Source organism: Poecilia latipinna, unplaced genomic scaffold (assembly GCF_001443285.1).
Source record: "Poecilia latipinna isolate Pla-1442-1.1 unplaced genomic scaffold, P_latipinna-1.0 Scaffold385, whole genome shotgun sequence".
Taxonomy (NCBI): Eukaryota; Metazoa; Chordata; class Actinopteri; order Cyprinodontiformes; family Poeciliidae; genus Poecilia; species Poecilia latipinna.
In genome coordinates this window covers 1-19,288 of record NW_015113001.1, presented here as the reverse complement: position 1 = coordinate 19,288, position 19,288 = coordinate 1, and the positions used below count along the sequence as shown (strand labels likewise).

Here is a 19,288-nt window from a genome sequence, read left to right as displayed (position 1 = left end):
TTTTTGTTCCATAAAAAGTTAGGCTAATATGGATCATTACAGAACATTTAACCACTTTTAAAGTGATCAGTTTTAGTTTATTAGCTGCAACCAAAGTTTGTTTTGCATTTAGCTGCAAAGGTTGGAGGACAAATTAAAGATTTGTAAAGAAAATAAATCGGTTAAGAAATATTTTCTATAAAAGTTACACAGCCTTAATGATGGAAAAAGTTGATGTTGGTGATGGAAATGATTTCTCGCGGTTCGTTTCTTTAATCTTAAATGTTTCTTTCCTTACAGCTGATTGGGAAGCTGTTACCAGATCTCTTGAAGGAGTTTTATTGAAAGCTTTAATTGATTCCTCTGGGATCCTGCAGGAGCTCTGACAGCTTTGAATTTTCTCTCTCTTCGCCTTCTTCTGTGGGAATGTAACAGAAGTCACTGCGGTTGATGTGACGACTTCCTTCCTATCGCTCATACACACTTACACAGAGTGTAACTGTGTAAACAGGCCTTTATCTTTATTTTCACTAGCAGCAGGAAACAGAAAAAACTGCGTTTGAAGGAGGGAGGAGCACAAACAAGAGAGAGTGAGCAGAAAGAGGGAAGTGCTCAGTGGAGAGGAAGAAATAGCAAACTCATCCTCCTCTGTCACGCACTTCTAGCGTTACGGAGAGGGAGAGACAAACAGGTGTGTTGTGCTGCTCTCCCTCCTCCTCCTCCTCCTCAGTGGGCGTGGCTTTGCCTCTGTGGGACTCTTGAAGGCAGCCAGTTGCCTTCTGCGCTTTCAGAGAGAAACAAAACCTCTCAGCCGCGCGCTCCCTCCTTCCTCTTCGTCCACTCCTCCTCCTCGCTGCTCGGAGCAAGCAGGAACCAAGATGATGCAGGAGGTGTCCATCATGGTGGCCTATGACGCTCATGTAGTGGATCGTCCGGGCGAGGAGGACACCTTGGCTTGTTTGGTTGCTCACTCTAAACCGCTGCGATCTTTCAGACCTGTGGTAGGTCTGCTTCGTTTTCTTCTCTCTCTCGTCTTTCTCTTTATCTAATTCAGAAAACTGCACTAGAGCTGCTCTTAGAAAGATGCATTTTTAGTGAAACTATGTATTTCTTTCCACGTGGTTGATGCTCTTGAATGAATGTGTGGGTGTTCATGTTTCAGGAACCGTTTCTGACGTTTGGGGTAAATTGAGTAATTGTGTGCACGGGTTTGAGCCTCCTTCTCGTGGGTAATTTAATTCTTTGACCTCGTTTTCCTCTAATCTCCAGGTGGCTTGTCCTTATTTTAATATTCAAACGTTCAGGCTTCTCTGTCATGTCGGAGCTTTTCTCCTTGCAGTGAGTTCATATTGTTTTGCTTTGTTTGTTACCTGATTTGAGATCTGAGCCAGGAGTTTTGGGACTAAAGCTCCATTTTCAGCATCAGGGATTCAGGTCAGGAAGCTAAAAGTGGTCCTGGTACCATTTTCTATCTTTTAATTGTGTGTCCTCTATCAGTGCTGACCTTCTGACCTCTCATTATCTCACCAAATGTTCTGGAAATGGAGCATTTGAGGATGCATTTTTATCCTCTGAAGCTACACGTGCATATAGATGTCATGTGAGTTGCTGAAAATGTGCAGCTATAATCTAGTTTGTCCATGGAAATCTAGAAATGTCTTGAAAATGAAAAGTTTGGTGGTGAAGTAAAGATTAAGAAACGTGTCGCTTCCTGTGTAATTCTGAAGGTCAATTGTTGCGTGACTCATATGAAACTAATATACATCCACTGTGGATAAAAATACTGGGCTAAAAATTAAATAAAAATGACGTCATGAAATTGCTTCATTTCTGTGAAGTATGTCAGAGATTTGAAGGATGTCTTAGTGAATACTTTAGCTATTATATATTTAGAACATGTTGGTAAAAATGACAGAAAAACCTTGGAACCCTACAGTCAGTGACACATTTGATTATAAGTTAATAGGTTTCTGTTGGGATCTTTTTGCTGTTTTTATCCCAAAAACCCCTTAAAGGGTTGGACCATTGCAAAGAATACCAACATAATCAAATTGAAAATCCTTTATTTATAGCATAACAGAAGTATGAGATGTGTAACAATCACATGTTAAGAGATTTGCAGTCACCAGACCTCTAACCAAAGGAAAAAAATACCACTTATATTCACTAAAGGATGTTTCTCCTAATGAGAGATTTCCCCTCCTTGCAGCACAGAACAACAGATCCACTTAGATGTGCCGAATTTGTTCTAGCCTTCATGATAACTCAAAATTAAAATACATATTTCATTATTTTTACAACTTTTTCAGTTATGTTCAGGCCTGTGTGTCATGATGGCTGAATTAATTTTTACATTGAAAACAAACCTTGAATCAGAGCGATGACAACACTCTGTCATCTGAGTAAATAAAATTACCTTACCTTAACACATCTGGAATGCAGGATTCTCCCAAAATCTAAAATTTGAGTTCATAAAGTGAAGATTTCACTTCCAGATTTATCCAGTGAGAAGGAGGAAATGTTCCTGAATGTATGAGCATGGAGACCTAGCAAACCGGCAGCCTTGCATGGTCTTTAAATGTCCCTGTGGAGAGCATAGTCTCCCTGTAATTCAGCACAGCAGTGAAAGGAAAAAGACTACAGAATAAAGTTTTCCTTTTCTCCACTGAGTCTATTGTTTATAAAGGCTTTACTGCACTACAGTTGTATAGCTTTCAAAGCATCCTGTGACACCATCTTTCATTGCATTAAAATACGGCTACAATTCCTTAAAATATGTTGTTGAGCCCTAAAAAGTAACATTAGGCTGATCTTACACACGTAGTGGAAAAAGAGGTTAAAATATTGATCAGGCTGCGGCTGCAAACAGTTTCTCTCTTATTTAAAACCAAATTTAAAAAAAATAGTTGTAGTTGAAGCAAATTATCCTGCCAAGAGATGCAGGACAATCATTCACAGAGAGCAAATGCTAATTTAGCACAATCTGCTGACATTAGCCAGTATTTCATGCTTAAAGGTGCACATAAAATGAGAAAATTGACCGTAAAAGAAGGCATTTTCATACGTTATAATTAAACTTTATGCTCACAAACAACACCAGCATATGCTTCTGCCATCAAGCTATCTGTAGTAGCTTATTTTATTGTTTGTTGATTTTTCCTTTCCTTTTCCTAGTTTCAAAGACATGAATTCAAATATAATTGATATGAGTTAAATTTGTACATAAATATTATTTAACCAAATTATCATTAAGCTGCAACAGTAAAAGGAAAAGATAAATACTAAAGAATTATAGAAAAGTCAAGCCTGAAAACAGTTTCTTTAGAAAAATGTAAGATTTTTTGTAAATACATTTAAATGCATGTATTTAAATGTAATGTTGTCTTCCTGTAACTATATTAAGTCATATAAGAGCAGCTCATACTAGATAAAATGTGAAACATATAGTTATGTGTTTCTAGCCCATAGAGGGGAAGACAAGCTTTAAAATAAAGCGCTTAAAGTTTGTAAAATATGAAAAGACTTGCGCGTGGTTCATGAAGTTTGTTTGCAGAAGAATCCTGATAAGTTGGTCGTAAAAGGAGGAAAAGTCAAAGTTTTCAGCTGAAGAAATGAGCCGAAGGGAAGTTGGTTGTTTTTTAATTTAGTTTTGTCATGCTGTGTTTCACAAAAGGAAACTAAGCGCTGATAAACAAACTATGTTATCTGCTCATCATTAAAAGGCTCCTTTGGTATCACTTCCTGTGAAATGCAATCTTCACAATTTAAATATAATCTTGAATCAACAATATAAAGCAGCCGGTCCCAATTAAAAGCATGGCAGGGATGATTTGGGTTTTATTTTAAGGTCACATTATAACATGCAGAAATAAATGTAATAAAGTTACATTTAGTAGACACCCACACTGAAATATTGTTGCATGTAGATCAAGCATGCCACAACTCAATAAGGTAAACAAACCTGAGCAGGAACAAATGGAAAAGACCATGAGGGCAAAACACAAGAGTCAGTTGAACTGGTCGTACTTATAAATGTGTGTTGAGGTTGTTCAAAACTTCTCTTTAGTCAGGCCTTTTTCTCCGTAGTAGTCCCAATGCCTTCTGGGAAAATCTCTGTTCAGTTTATCACCAATGATGCAGAAGAAAGTGATAGTCAGTCATCCAGCAGAGGCTGAATTTTCTGGTATCTGAGGGGAATTTGTTTGTCTGATTTATGAGCTGTGATGTTAGCACTTGATTCGGATCATTAGATTGTACGGTGAACTAGCAGCTCAGTGTGGAGCCCCACGTATTGCACACTGTGTTTTGCTTCAATGGTTTATCAGTGGAGGGCGTCTGCATTGCAAAGTATTGCGTTAACACAAGGCAGTAGATACAAACCTTAAAACAAACACAAAATGTGATTAGAAAAAGTTTTTCAGCTGTTAACTCCAGAGTGAAACTGTGGAATCATTTATCATTGAGTCTATCTCTTAGGACGCTAATGTAAAAGATAAATGTAAATTTATACAAAGGAGACATTTCAAGGACTTTTATTAATCTTATTAAGTCAGAGAAACAGTTTCTGACCTTAATATGAATATTAGAAGTGCACAATGTGCTCTTTCATTGGAAAACAAACATCTCAGCATTAGTTTTTAGGACTTTTTTTTAAAGTTTACAATTAGGTTTAGCCTTGAAAAGGTTCAGCTGTTTATATCCTGGAAGCTGCCCACAAATAGATAAAATCCACAAAGATTATAGAGCCCCTCAAAAAATGCTAATAGTTTTTAACAAAATAACTAGTTTACCACTTCTTTTCTGTTTGAAAAGGAACAGGAAGATGTGAACACTTATTTAATCCCACCCCTTATCTCAATTTGACATATTTATTGCTGACTCAATAATTATCAAAAATGTGTAATTAAAACCATGTTATAATAAAATGGTTACAAACCAACTCATAAGGTAAGAAAATTTATGGATAATAATAATAATGGTAATAATGACAATTGTAAATAATCAAACATGCAGCATCAGAAAAATTACCAATTCCTTGCCAATGTACAACTATAAATTCTTCCTAATCTGTGTTATACAATTATAAATAAAATGTAAAAATAAATCGGAGAGAAAAAATAATGATAATAATGATGGTAAATAATAAAAATTACTTATTTCCCTCAGTGGAAACCATCTCAGCACTAACACAGAAGCTTCCTCGTATCTGCATTGCAGCCAATCAGCAGCGAATGAATGGCACTCCTTGATTGGCTGCTTTGTAAACAACAACCTATAATCTGTCAAATAGCGTCACGCCAAAGTGTTTCATCTTCCTAAACTGCACCAATTCTGGTCGCCAGATGATTTCTTGGCGAATCTGTGAAATTTAGCTATCATTTTTATTTTTGTTTGTTGGAAACAGGTGAAGTAGAGAGCAACAAACACTCGGTAAATTCATCTGACTAAATGAAACCACTTCTCTTGCTCTCAAGATGTTCGATGAAATTTACTGTAGGACAAAGAACCTACTAGAAAATATAACACAGATCATTTCCTTGGGTTCAAATGCAGCTTGTGAGAGGCTGAAATGAAACCCATCCCAGTCTCAAAAGAGAGGTCATGTGACCGGGTCGGCCATGCAATCCCAAACCTCGACGGTGGCAACGCTGTTTCCACTCAGGGGAGATGACATCACCGTCTACCTGCAGCACAGGCCGAGGCGCGGGGTAGAGAAGTTATGATCTGTGTTTAGCCGGATTTTACACCTGCGAGTTGTTTAGTGTGAAATGGCTTCAGTGGAAACATCTGCAGGTAGATGTTTGCATTTCCCTGTGGATGTAAGCAGGTACCGGTGTTGTGCTGTTTGACTTTAGCTGATTTGAGGTGTTTTATGGTAATTTTGGGTTCCTGTGTTTGTTTTATTTTTGTTTCCGAGATGTACAGCTGATTTTTATAGAGCCAAAAACTTTAATTTTAGAGTTCAGCTCTATTTTGTTCCACTTTTGAATGTCTGTATAACCCAAAAGTGTTGCTATGAAGATGAGTGAAAAATACTTGTGAAAAATAAATTTCTTAACATTCAACTCAAAATTATGGGAGTACAGTCAGAAGATAAAGAAAATACACTTTAAACTTTTTTACATTTTACAACCTCGTACTTTGATGGGTTTTATTTTAATTTTTTGGGAAATACAAACCCAGACTGGTTCACAATTATCAAGGAAGATGCAAGGTTTTAATTTTCAGCATTTTTCTTTTAGAAATAAAAATTTATGTGGATTTTTATTATCTTTATTAACCTTTTATTCAGCCATGTTATTCAGACGCATTGGATCAGGCACACATCATGCAAGCCTTCAATCGATTGAACTTCTTCCAAAGTCTGAAGTTTTTCCAGGTTTGATTTCACTGATATTGAATCTTCAGCTCTTCAAACCTGAACATGAACTTATTGTCACTGCTGAAGAAAAGCATCAAGATCCATTACTGTAGGCCTAAAATGGTGGGAACTTAGAGACGACTTTCACTTTGAGGAAGAAGCCAAACTGGAACTTTAATCGTCTTAATGTTCGCATAAAATCACTAATCATGTCTCAGAACAAAGTTAAAGTCCTCTGAATAAATCTGAATGACACATTTAACCTTTTATTAAGCCTGCAGACATTTAATAAAACAGCATTTATAGAGTAACGTTTACATTTTCAACTTTATTATTTTTTTCAGGTTCCAACCAAAAAGCTGAAAAAGTTTGAGAAGGAGTATCAGACGCTGAGAGAGAGCCAGCTGCAACAAGAAGACCCCATCGATCGATACCAGGTTTGAAAACTCAACTTGATCTAAACGCTGACAGAGAAGGTGTTTCTGTCGCTGCTAATTTTATCTTTGGGTTTATACTGGAAATCTTTTTTTTTTCTAATATTAGAAACAGCTTTGCTTTGTTAGACGGTGTTTGTGAAAGTATTTTTGGTTCCAGTGACTCACTTGTCATTAATGATGCTAACATCTTTAAAAATAGGTTTTAGATTATTCTGCCTTGAGTCAGATAAGCACAGCAGCAACATCTTTGTTCATGATGAGGCAGATGCTTTAGTTCTGTTCATAGATTTTCTTACTTTTCCAAATAATTTCTCTGTTTTTATTAAAGCAAGTAATACTGGTTGACTCACCACCAGAGTTACTCTGTACAATTATAAAATTTGATTTAAATATTTTCCAGGTCTGGATAAGTAGAGAAAATAAAATGTAGCCTTTAAACACGGAGAAAGGGAAAAACTTTTATCCCGACTACAAACCTGAAGATTTCATGAGGAGGTTTTTGATGGGATTAATTAATTTCCTTTTAATCTCAGTGAAGCTCGAACTGCTGATGCTTTAAGGCACTCTGCTTGGTTTGTCATTAAATTCAAGAGCAGAATCTCAAAGTGGAGGATGAGCCATGATATCTCCATGTTGGAAATTGTTTGTTGTTCCAAAATATAAAGAAAAAACTTCTGAGTTAATCTTGGCAGACCCAAAGAAACTGAATTTTTGCTACTACGTGGTTGTCTACCTCTCTGTTCAGAAGTCAGTCGTTTGTCCGTATGTCCGACCATCTGTGCCTTCATTCATCCATCATTCTGTCCATCCATTCCTTCATCCTTCTGTTAATCCTTCTCTCTGTCCTTCTTTCCAATTGCTCATCCTCACCTCCAGCTAACCATTTAGTTAAAAGCACCACTGAACGGGAGGCGAATCCAAAACCTGCTGGTTCAATTCCAGCTTCTAATTTGCTTGTTTTGCTTAAGTCTTTGATTTTAACTTATTGGTTTATTCATTTTGTTTGTTTTCTTGTTGGTTTATTATTAGTATTTTTGTTAAAGTATAGAATGAATTTGTTGGTTAGTAATTTCAGTGGATTTAAGCCTTATGTGTAAACCTGTATGCATGTCGGTGGTCATGGATTTTTGCAAACCTGTGGTGCATCTGAGTTACATTTGTCTCCGTTTTGATCGATCTTAACTTTTTTTGGTTAAAACTGACAGTTTGGGTGGATGTGGCTCTAGTGTAAAATGCTTGGAGTGATAAGTGTGACTAGAAATGCGATACAGTTCATCAGCCTTCATCAACAATAATTTACTGACTGATTTTAATATCCACAAAAGTGTGAACTCATCGGAACTGATCAAGACAAATAATTTTGTAATCACAATAAATATTATTGTGATTATCTTTATTAAAATAACTTATTGTGATTATCTTTATTAAAATAACTTAATAAAGATAAGTTATTTTATCTTTTGTTGGTACATCTTTTAAGAAATGTAGACTTGAATTCATTGCTTGTCAGGTAACCTTCAAGAATATGTTGAGATTGGATGCAAAGTGTATTTAGAGAGATTTCTTACTCATTTTATAGTTGGTAAACTTGTTGTTCTTCTGTTACAATGAACATTTTTTAAGATTTTCAAGAGGAATAACTGTTAATCTGCTTGTTGAGGGTTGGTTGAACGTCGGACTAAACTGAGAGAAGGCAGTACAAGTTACTAAAGTGCAGACATGTTTTCTACATTGGAACCAATCGTCTTTGAGCAACACATAAACAACCAGAATAGACAAACATCCAGAGTTGATTGTGGTCATTTTCTCCCAGAGACGAGGGCGATGCGCTGCAGGATAAACACCTACTTGTGGAGCAGAGGAAGGAAGGAAGGAAGAGTCTAGTTGCAGATAAGATGTTAGGCTTGACCTGCTGCTCTGGAATCACTTTTACTGCTCATGAGAAAAATCCAGAACCCTCCTGCTTTATTGGTGCAGATAACAGAATTTAATTAAAATAAAAAATAAAAACTCTTTGGAGTTGGAAGATTTCAAGGGTGAGTTATGTATTTCTGTTTTTTTTGCATGTGTGAATGTGAAGTGTGGTAAATTGCTCCTCTTCCGTCATGCTTTTGGTATTCAAACCAATGGAAAATAGAAGCATTTATAAATGGAAAAGAGTCTGTAGAGAGAGAAAGCGTGGCTGGGAAGTGTGTGACAGGAAAGTGAGGCTGTCAGGATCATGTGTTGAAGTTTAGTCAGCGCTTCCAGTCGCTCTATCTGTGGACGTTCTGACCGCGGACAGGCGCTCGGTAAGCCTCCTCTGCTCCAAAACACCTTCTCATTCAATGTTAATGTTAAATGTTTAGAGATTTGCTGTTTATATAATTTTATGTTTTGTTAGTTAAGGAGAATGGTTTGATTAGATAGTGGTAACAAGAGTTTTATGAAAAATTATCAATTTGATGCATGTGTATCTGCAGCAAAAATGACTAAGTTTGGTGTTGGTTGATGATCTCCCTGCACTTATTTATATATATGAAAGCTGAGCCATCAGTTCAGGTCTCTCATGCATATATCTGTGAATATTTATGTAAGTTTAGTGTCACTCAAGCATTAGAAAATGAAATTATTTTGAAAGTGACAGGGAAATCAGGGTCAGATGACCGATCCTGGACAACAGTTTCTTGCTGCTCTCATCAGATCCGTGTCATGTGACACGTTTACTGCCAGCCTGGCAGTCATGAGACTCCACTAATGGGACATAAAATCTTACATTTGACTTTCTGAGACCTGAAGATGCCCTGATATTGATCCTAAATGAGTGTGTTATTGTGTGTGTGTGTGTGTGTGTTGCTGTGTGTAGAGAGAGAACCGGCGTCTACAAGAAGCCAGTATGAGGCTGGAGCAGGAGAATGACGATCTGGCACATGAGCTGGTCACCAGTAAGATCGCCCTGCGGAACGATCTGGACCAGGTAACAACACCTGGACTTGGTTTTAGGAAAACAGTGTCACCCTGCAGTTCATGCTGGACATCATATAACGTGTGTGGTGTTGTTTCGATCAGGCTGAAGACAAGGCCGATGTTTTGAACAAAGAGCTGCTGAGCACCAAACAGCGGCTGGTGGAGACGGAGGAGGAGAAGAGGCGGCATGAGGAGGAGACCGCTCAGGTAGCGTTCGTCCTGGGTTACCGTCCAGCTCCTCAGCCAACGGCTGCAACTCGCTGAACAAAGCCTGTTTTCTCAGGCATTATCAGAGTTACTCATGTGAAGCTGCATGAATGGCCTCCCTGTTCCCATCTTTAGGAGGAGAACGTCCGTTAATGGCTGCATTCAGCTGCTGTCAGTGAGCAGAGAAAACTGATTCGGGTGAAGGATGATGACTAAAGGTCACGTTATCGCTCCGGCTGACATTTAGACAAAATCAGCCAGAAATCAGATATTCTCATTATGCAGACTGTTCTGCTCTTAGTTTGATCAAGGATTTGATAAATTAAGGGTTGCAACTTCAAAATCTCAGTCAAGTTTTACTGATTTTAATTTAGTTCAGTTGAGATTATCTTGGTGCAGCGCCCCCACAGGCGAGGAGGGGAACAGGTTTTCCAAATGGCTTGTTGTTTCATTTGGCAGAGTTCAGTGTGAAAGTCAATCAAACCCAGTCTAATGAACTACCAGGTGTGAAAACAACTTACCTGTTGACATTAGATCCGCCAACAGTCGGGAACATTTTAAATCACTTCTTAGTTTTTATTCTTTAGCTTTTCCAAAAGGCCTGACATTGTAATTTACTTCCCTTGTCTGTTTCAATGTGTGTTTTATTCTTATGTTATCTGTGTTTAATGAATGCTGTACAGCACTTTGGTGTAGTTAATATCTGTTTTTAAAGTGCTTTATAAATAAAATTGACATTATAAAGCAGCGACTCCAGCTGGGTGGAGGCAGCATCATGCTGTGGGGATGTTTCTCTTTAGCTGCAACAGGGAAGCTGATCAGAGTTGATGAGACGGTGGATGAGCTAAAGACTCACATTTCAGCAACCCTACACATGCATCTCTCTGTGGCCTAGTTAAAGCCCAGATATAAATATGAGACACAATTAAATGATACTCTCCATTCATACTTCCTGAGCTTTAGCTACTTTTGTCGAGAAGAATGGGCAAGAATTTCAAGATGGTTGAGACAGAAGGTGGTTCTTTAAAATTATGAGTCTGAAAAATAAATACATGCCACACTTTACAGATTTCTTTCCCTCTTCACAGATGAAATTACTTTTGACAATTATTTTGCAAGCCACTATAGCATTTGAGCATCTTTTGTATTGAATATAATTGACCCTGTTTCACTCTGTGTCTGATGTTTCATTAAGGGAAGTTTTTATTCTCCGTGGTGAAAAAAGACTAAAAATCTAGAGGGGAGAAAAACGTGTCAGATAAACTATCCTTTAATCTGTTTAATTTGTTGGTTTGCTTCAACAAAAAAACAAATTTAACACCAATAAATAAAGCTTCTGTACATAAATCAGTTGAACGGTATTTTTTTGTTTGTTTTGGTGGTTTTAGTTTTTTTCTATTCACCCCTTTGTCTCCTTTAGCTGAAGGAGGTTTTCAGGCGGGAACTGGAGAAAGCAGAGATGGAGATCAAGAAAACCACCGCCATCATAGCCGAGTACAAACAGGTAACAGGAGAAGCATAAAATGTTACTGCAACTGTGGAGAACGTTTGCAGATTCATGAGACATTTTTTGGGTTTATTTGCACAAGCATAAGGATTTGTTTATGTTAAGTATCCATAATTTAGATGAGCAATAGAGACTTAAGTGTTGCATTTATGGCCGTGTCATGTCTTGTGTAACTCCCCTTCATCTTCCTCGCCTCGTTTCAGATCTGCTCCCAGCTGAGCACCAGGCTGGAGAAACAGCAGGCGGCGACTAAAGAGGAGCTCGACATCGTCAGGGTGAGATTATACACGCCTAACGCACAGATGAAAGCTACGAGACATTTAAATTTCAGATTAAAAAAAACACATATGGGCTGAGTGGGACAGCGAGGATTTTTGTGAACCATCACAGCAACAAGGAGCTTCAATGCAGAAATAATCCCACACAAACGTTTAGTCCTCATTAAACAGGCGCTGGGAGGCAGCAGACTCTTAAATTTGATTCTTAACACTTTAATGTGTTGCAACAGTTGATCACACCGAGACACTGCAAAAACACAAAAACCTGCCAAGTATTTTCAGTTTAGTTTCTAGTTTCCTCAGTACATTAAAAATAAGACAAATCTACCTTACAAGTTACGGTTTAGCTAAATAAAGGAGCTTGTTTTCAGTAAATAATTCCTTAATATTGATTTAAAAAGTACGTGTTCCACTGGCAGATTACTTCACTTATAACACTGTAAAATGTCTTGTTAATTAAATATGTGGTCAGTGTAACTTGTGTATATTTATCAATATTTGGGAATTATTTACTCAAGACAATCTCCTACATCAACCTATCACGATAAATAATATTTCTGGACGATAAATTGTTTAATATTGATTAATATTGTTTTTTTGAGACCATTTTAAGGACATAAGAACATATAGTCAAACATTAATAAACATTTAACACTGCAACTGGTAGATATTTTAAGTAGTCAAAACACAAACAAAACAAAAGAAACAGTAATTAAAGTGAATTATGAAGTTTCTGTGAACAAAAATTTCCTTCAAAAAATGGTTAGTTCAGACCAAAACATGAAAGTGAAGAGTTTTGTCTTCCAGTTTTTGGTAGAAAGAGAGAAAAGAGAAAAATGATAAATCATGCAAATGGAAATTATGGAGCTTGTTTCAATTTATCATGCATTTGGTTGATTTATTGTTTATTGCAGCAGGTCTACTCTTATGTCTTGCTAAAAAGTTACCTGTAAGTGAATTCATTCTTATTCTAGTGACATTTGCACCAGAAACACTTGGTAAGATTTGGTGTTTTTGTTTTGTGGTTATTTGTAGTTATTTGCAGTAGAAACTAGATGAAAAAGTACTTGGTAAAGTTTAGTGTTTTTGCAGTCTTTAAAGAGTTGCTACACAGACAATACTCAGAAGATGATGAGATATTAAAACTGTCTATATTGTTGTTTCCTGATTTTGTACAATAAATATCAATTGCAAGTTGAAGCTGTTTTTCTCTGCGTCTTGCATCTAATCTCTCTGCTTTGCAGAATTTCTTCATCTTTCTTACATCAGCGCCATAAGCAGATGTGTTGTTTGTGCAGAATAAAGTGATGAGCTGCGAACACTGCAGAGACCTGTTCAGCCCCGTGGGCTCCCTGCAGGCGTCGTCCCCCGGCGGCGACGGGACGTCCAGCGAGCCTCTGGACGAGGAGAAGGACGGGCTGAAGGAGCAGCTCAGGCAGCTGGAGCTGGAGCTGGCTCAGACCAAGCTGCAGCTGGTGGAGGCAAAGTGCCGAATCCAGGTGAGCAGAACCAAACGTGCTTAAAATAATCGTTCATCCACAGGGAGAGAAGAAATCTATTTTAAGAAAAGGGATGTAACCCTCTCCTGCAGTGCATCATTGTTCCTCACTGGGAAAAATTAAATGGGAAAAAATAAATAAAATTTTAGGTTTATTTGCTGACGATTACAATAAAAATCCTCATTTTTCTTACACAGGCTAATGCATTAAATCTATGGAGGCTGATACTTATATGTGAAGCTGATCTTATCCAGCTTCACAAACTTTTTATATGTTTATGTTTGAGTAAGATGAACATTGTTCTTTTATTCTATAAACTACTGACATGTCTGTGAAATCCCAAGCAAAAATTTAGTATTTATTTGCATAAAATGCAAATTTTTATTTGTTTGCAAATTTAATAAAAACTAAATTTGCATCCATAATGAAACACTAGGAAGCCCGGTCAGAGTTCTGGTTCTGTTCTCTGTTTACTCTGTTCCCCTCTCTGTCCTGCAGGAGCTGGAGCATCAGCGAGGCGTCCTGATGACGGAAATCCAAGCTGCTAAGAACTCGTGGTTCAGCAAGACGCTGGGCTCTCTGAAGAGCTCGGCCTCCTCGTCCTCCAGCTCCGTGTCTCAGACTCCGTCCTCTCCGAAGGACGGGCCCGCCTAGCCGGACCTCCATCACTTTGCCCCTCCAACATTCCCCTGCAGGATGCACACTAGCGTTGCGAACAAAGGCTGAAGAAAGTAGTGAAGGAGAAATGCAGTATTCCTTTTTTTTTCAGTGGGTTGGAAAAAGATGAGCTTCCTTAAATTGCGGACGATGAAGAGGAGGGAAAGACGTTCTCTGCTCTACAGCTACTCAGTCTGGTGAAGATGAAGTCCGAAATTAGTTTAAAGTTAATTTGTCACAGGCATCTTACAGGTCAATTAGCACCATCTTGTGGGCAGTTGTTGCTATTGCAGAGAAATAACGGTCAGGATTTTTCTAGTAGCTGAAACTTAAACCACAAAATAGGAAATGATTTTAAATCCATCACAATAGTTTTATACATCTACTATTAAAAACATAAACACCCAGCTCTCTAAAGAAAGGAATACTGCCTACTGTAGTCAATTAAAATATCACACAAGTTGCAATTCTTTATAGTAATATAACGTAAACAATGTTGTCTTATAAATATGTATAACTAATTGTTGACTTTTTTTATTTTAAATAATCTTGTACAGTTCCTTAAAAGAAAAAAGACACAGAAAAGCTCTTATATTTCTTTTCTACTGTTTGGAAGTTGAATCTCATCTCTGTAGATGTTGATGTAAGCACAGTGTGTGACGGATCGGCTCGGGTCCAAACGCCGAGGAGCCAAAAAGTGACGACCTGCAGAGAGTTTCTGCTCACCCCGAACCGTGTCCAACATGTTTTCTGCTCTCAGAACATTTATCTTTTATATTTTGCAACTTTTAATTATTCAATTTGACTATTTTTTCATAGTTAGCACTTAATATTTTAAGTTTAAAGCACCAAGAGGCCAAATTTCTTTCAAACAGGTTTATAACAGCATCTGTTGGCCTTAAAAGTTAGCCGAGTGGAAGCCTGTAGGTGTTGACCCTTATGGGTCTCTTAAAACGTTTCAAAAAATAGTAATCAAAAAGTAGATCGTGATCAAATCACTTTTATTTAAAACAGAAACACAGCAATTGTTCCTGCTGTTGTTAAAATAATCTCACATTTTAATTATTCCAGTTGTTCTGTAGCATGTTATGTTATTTTGATCCATAAATATGGAATAAATTATTGCTAGATTTTTAGAAAATTCTCTTTTTTTCTCTTTAAAGAGTTGATATTAGCTGATTGATTAGTTGGGCTGTTTGCAGTTGTAGCCAGTCTGCAGTCAGCTGCTTGCCAATTAAACTCTCAAAACGGCAATACTTCAGTAGGAGTGATAGGTGGCGCTCTTCTTTTTCACTGTTCAAGTTTAGTGCAAATGGAAATTAGTCAAAATAGACAAACGAAACAAGATGTTTTGTCTCGTTTCGTTGGATAGATCAGATTTCTAGAAATGATGCAGAATTTCTAAGAAGTTTTTAGAAACACAAATTCAAATATTGATCTAAGAAAATTTTAAAACCTTTAAGCTGGTACTTAACTATTGTAATCCACAATAGAAAAAGCAAAACTTTCCTTGTAACATCTTTATTTAAGCTAAAATTATCTCCATAAAGCCAGAAACTCCAAACAGCTGAGCACTCAGATTATCATTCATCTGCTACTTTGCATAATTTATCCCCAGGTAAACAGATTTTATCTCATGATACTAATAAGCAACATGCGGTTGCAGTATTGCTGTCATTGCCAAACCGTCTGGTATGATCGTGCCAACATCCCGTTTGTTCTTGAATTTTTACACTTATTTTAATTCATCTGGTTAAAGCACAAAAGCAGAAAACATTTCATATTCAGGTACATGTTGAGGATGATTTTCTTGCCAAAAATGTAAATTTCGATGCACTTTAGCTTCATGTCAGAGAAGCTGCTTGGCTTTATTCCTCTCTCTGGTTGACACTGAAGTCGGCCTTTGGACTCGGACCAATCCCACGTGTTCGTTATGTGTGTGTTTGCTGTAACTCAAACGTTTGAAGTCGTTTCTTCATCTTCACGTTGCTGCCTTTTCTGTTGATGACTGAAGCAGCTGGCTGGAGAGACGAAAAGCCATCTGAGTATCTGAGAGCATCAGCTGTGCCATAAGAGCCTCTCCACGGTCTTCCTCTGCTCCGCGGACCGTCTGCACCACCCTGAACGTTACTTTGTACCAGACAGATTACGACCTAATCCCAGGATTCGCGTCATTTCTCCATGACATTCCCGTTCTGCCAGTCTGGGAGTGGAAGTGGTTGAATCGGGTGGAGAGAGCTCCCAGTCTGTTATGTGCACTAACCAAACGTGGATATTTTAAACACTATTTTAAAATGTTTGTTTTTATCTCATGACTGTTGCTGAGAAGAGATCGGCCCGTTTCTAATCTAATTCAGTTCATTTCAGAGTCCCGGAAGCAGCAGATGAGTCAGATTAGAGGCGGCTGTCGTTGTGTAGTTTACAGTTTGTTGTTGAGATCTCAGTCTTGTTACAGACGGCTCCTCAGCTGGTCTGACTTCACTGTTTCCGTGTACAGAAACTGTTTCAGCTGCATTAATAAACTTCAGTTTGTTCATTAAGTCTCAGCTTTTTATTGAAACAAAACACTTTGAACATAAAGCAAAGCGTTAAACCAGGCATCGTGTTGACCAAACATTTTTCTGTCAGTGGCTGCGTTTCTATTGACCATGAAATTGCACAGATTCAAAGTACGAAAATTAATTTGCCAATTTTGGAAAAAAAACAAACAAAATTCAATAAAAAAGATTTTGCAACTCCAATGTAAACACTTTTTTCACATTATACAAGTCACATGATCACCAGCCAGACGTTGCTACTGCCAAAAATGACAAAGATGACAGGAAGTAGTAGGAGGATGATGGTTTGTTTTTGTTTCCACCAGAGCTCTCACAGAATAGCACAGTTCATAACAGTATATCTCTTAAAATAGTAAAAAAAACAAAAGAGTCTTTAATATTAGGTGACAAGGCAAAATACTTTAAACTATGGATTTTATTGCAATTTCTCTCAATAAATATCAATAATGCCAGGCATGTTTTCTCAACATTTTTATTAGTGTTTGCATTTTTTTCCAGCTTGTATAAATAAACACTTGCAAGTAATAAGTCAGATCTGTCTCAGATTGTTTTTTTACCCAAAAAAGCATAAGTAAGTAAACTGTAAACAACTCCTCTTGGGTGACAAAACAAAGATACAAAGGAAAAAATAGCGTTATCATTTTCAACATTCCAGGGAATCCAGGAAAGTCAAATATAAGCAAATCTTTACACATGCAAGCTATAATATCAGATATTTGCTAATTAGCTTTTACTTCAGTTTCATGCCCACAGATATATCTCCTATATTTTGCAGGAGTTTAACATGAAAATCCGTCCTGCATAAATGTCCCAACAAGTACCAAGTCACCAAAACCATTAAGGTAATAACTTTATCAGAAGCAAAAAGAGACTGATTTATCCAAACTCACTAAAGTGAACAACTTCCTGATTTCCTATCTTTTTTTGTTGAACTTAAAAGTTTCAGATTATGATTACTGCCAAACCTGCAGAATAAACTTTTAGAACTGTTTCAAGAACATCATGCACTGATTTAAAGATGAACCGATGAGAAACAAAATTATCAGACTGGAGTTGTAAAGTAATTTCTAGGTGAGATTGTGGTGAAACTTCCCAAGACCAAAACTCAAAAAAGAAACACGTAGTTGTTTCAACCAATCTGTATGAAGTAAATACATTCTGCTGCATTGAATATGTTAAACTCTACAGTTGTTCTGGATAAATGCATAAATACTGACACATCTGGACATGTGGATAAGCCTGAGCTGTCAGGTTTTGTGAATACAGATTCTTAATCTTTGCATTCGACGCTGCTCAGTCGGTCGCTGAGGTCATCGAAGTAGTTATCGACGAACCGGAGCATCTGGATGACGGCGCTGAGCAGCAGGATATCAGCGTTCAGGTCCAGCTCCAGCTCCCCGCTGTAGTTCTTGACTGGAACAACGCAGGACAGCGGCACGCCCAACCTGACGCTGACCTCCTGCATCTGGACCACACAGCGGTTCAGAACAGTTTTATCAAGCTTAGCATGAACACTGAGAGTAATTTATTTAAAAGAATCCTCACTAAGTCCTTGATGTATCCGCTCTTATAGATGTTTCTCAGATCGTCTTTCACCAAAGGACAAGCTTCATCTACCTTAGTGAGCAGAACCAGCTGAGGAATCCCTGCAAACATTTCCAACATGCTGTAAAGTTTAAACTTTTTTCAAATTCATCAGTAAAATGATTCAGTGACTGGTTCTACTGACCCAGCAGGTTAACCTTTCTGCGGATAACTTCCATCTTCTCCTCCAGCTTTGGGGGCATAATGGAGACCTTGCTGGCATCAATAACATAAGCCACACAGTGGATCTTGTCTTTGACAGCCGGAGACTTTTGATAACCATGAGTCTCAGCATGAAGAGGAGCAGCGGGGTTGAACTGTCGACGTAAACGAAGAATATGTTAAATTTACTTCATGTAACACACAAGTTATGCTTCACAAACTGTTATCAAACATCCCACCTGGTAACAATTCGGCATATGACCCTTAAGGATGCTGCTGATGTCCTCCACATCAAGCCCCGCCCCTTTGCTGTCCTCCAGGCCCATGGTGTCGCACAGGATGATTGGCAGAGGTTTGCCTTCTCGTCCAGCTTTCACAGAGTAGGTCCGAAACTAGAAAACATTTTAAAAATATACTATTGTAAAGATTTTTTTCCCTGAGACACAGGAAACCATGTAGCTGAGAAGCAGTCAGACCTGAGTGGTGAGGCTGGTGGAAGAGCTGCCAGCGATGGCCTGGCTGGTGACATGGCCTCTGAACACAGAGTTGATGGCGTTGAAGAAGCTGGACTTTCCGGCTCCGACCTGTCCGATGAGCAAAACCCGAGCCTGGGGCACAGAACTGACTGTGGGTTTGTAGGTTCTGATGCTCTCCATCAGCTCAGCCCTCTTCCTGCAGAGAAACATCAAATTACCGAGAAACTGCCAACAGTAAACCTGATGAACAATTGTTTTAAGCAAAAAGATAAAAACTTCCACATATATTGTTTGTTTAACCTCTAATAATCTCTAACAAATGTATAATATTTTCACAAAGCAACGAGATTTAAATTAAATTTAACAGATGAGGCCTCTGTTTACTTATTCACTGATTCCTGAAGGGTGAGAGTTGCACTGAAAACTCATTATGGGTGTCAGAGTAACTAGGGGTTTAACATATTCATGTATAACTTTTCAGATGTTTTTTTTTACAAATAAATTTTAATAATTTATGTTTGACAAAATGTTGAAAAAGTTGAAAGGGAGTAAATACTTTTACACTTACTGAGATTCCCAGACGACTGTCCTCCATGGCTTCTCAAGTTCAGTAGATTCTGGTAAAGAGCAACTTAAT

The 19,288-nt window shown here is 37.8% G+C and overlaps 2 protein-coding genes across 2 annotated transcripts; one reads left to right on the top strand and one right to left on the bottom strand.

The window, feature by feature from the left end:
- The first annotated feature begins 773 nt into the window (after window positions 1-773).
- On the top strand, window positions 774-16,408 carry LOC106950204 (rab GTPase-activating protein 1-like, isoform 10). The gene is made up of 8 exons (XM_015036896.1): window positions 774-980; window positions 6,685-6,777; window positions 9,623-9,733; window positions 9,826-9,930; window positions 11,351-11,434; window positions 11,641-11,712; window positions 13,014-13,214; window positions 13,713-16,408. The coding sequence occupies exons 1-8, from the start codon at window positions 858-860 to the stop codon at window positions 13,866-13,868; spliced, it is 945 nt and encodes a 314-aa protein (XP_014892382.1). The 5' UTR covers window positions 774-857; the 3' UTR covers window positions 13,869-16,408.
- Window positions 16,409-16,885: 477 nt separating this feature from the next.
- Window positions 16,886-19,275, bottom strand: LOC106950205 (interferon-induced protein 44-like; the record flags this gene model as incomplete). Its single annotated transcript, XM_015036897.1, has 6 exons — window positions 16,886-17,894; window positions 17,975-18,075; window positions 18,159-18,330; window positions 18,415-18,567; window positions 18,652-18,847; window positions 19,220-19,275. Coding segments are annotated over 6 exons (873 nt in total), but the record flags the coding sequence as incomplete, so codon positions are not given.
- Between the last annotated feature and the right edge of the window lie 13 nt (window positions 19,276-19,288).

Excerpts from the sequence above, each read along its gene's own strand:
- LOC106950204 (XM_015036896.1), top strand. The coding sequence starts at position 858 with ATGATGCAGGAGGTGTCCATCATGGTGGCCTATGACGCTCATGTAGTG. Across the intron at positions 6,778-9,622 it reads ACCCCATCGATCGATACCAG|AGAGAGAACCGGCGTCTACA; the intron begins GTTTGAAAACTC and ends TGCTGTGTGTAG. Across the intron at positions 13,215-13,712 it reads AGGCAAAGTGCCGAATCCAG|GAGCTGGAGCATCAGCGAGG; the intron begins GTGAGCAGAACC and ends TCTGTCCTGCAG.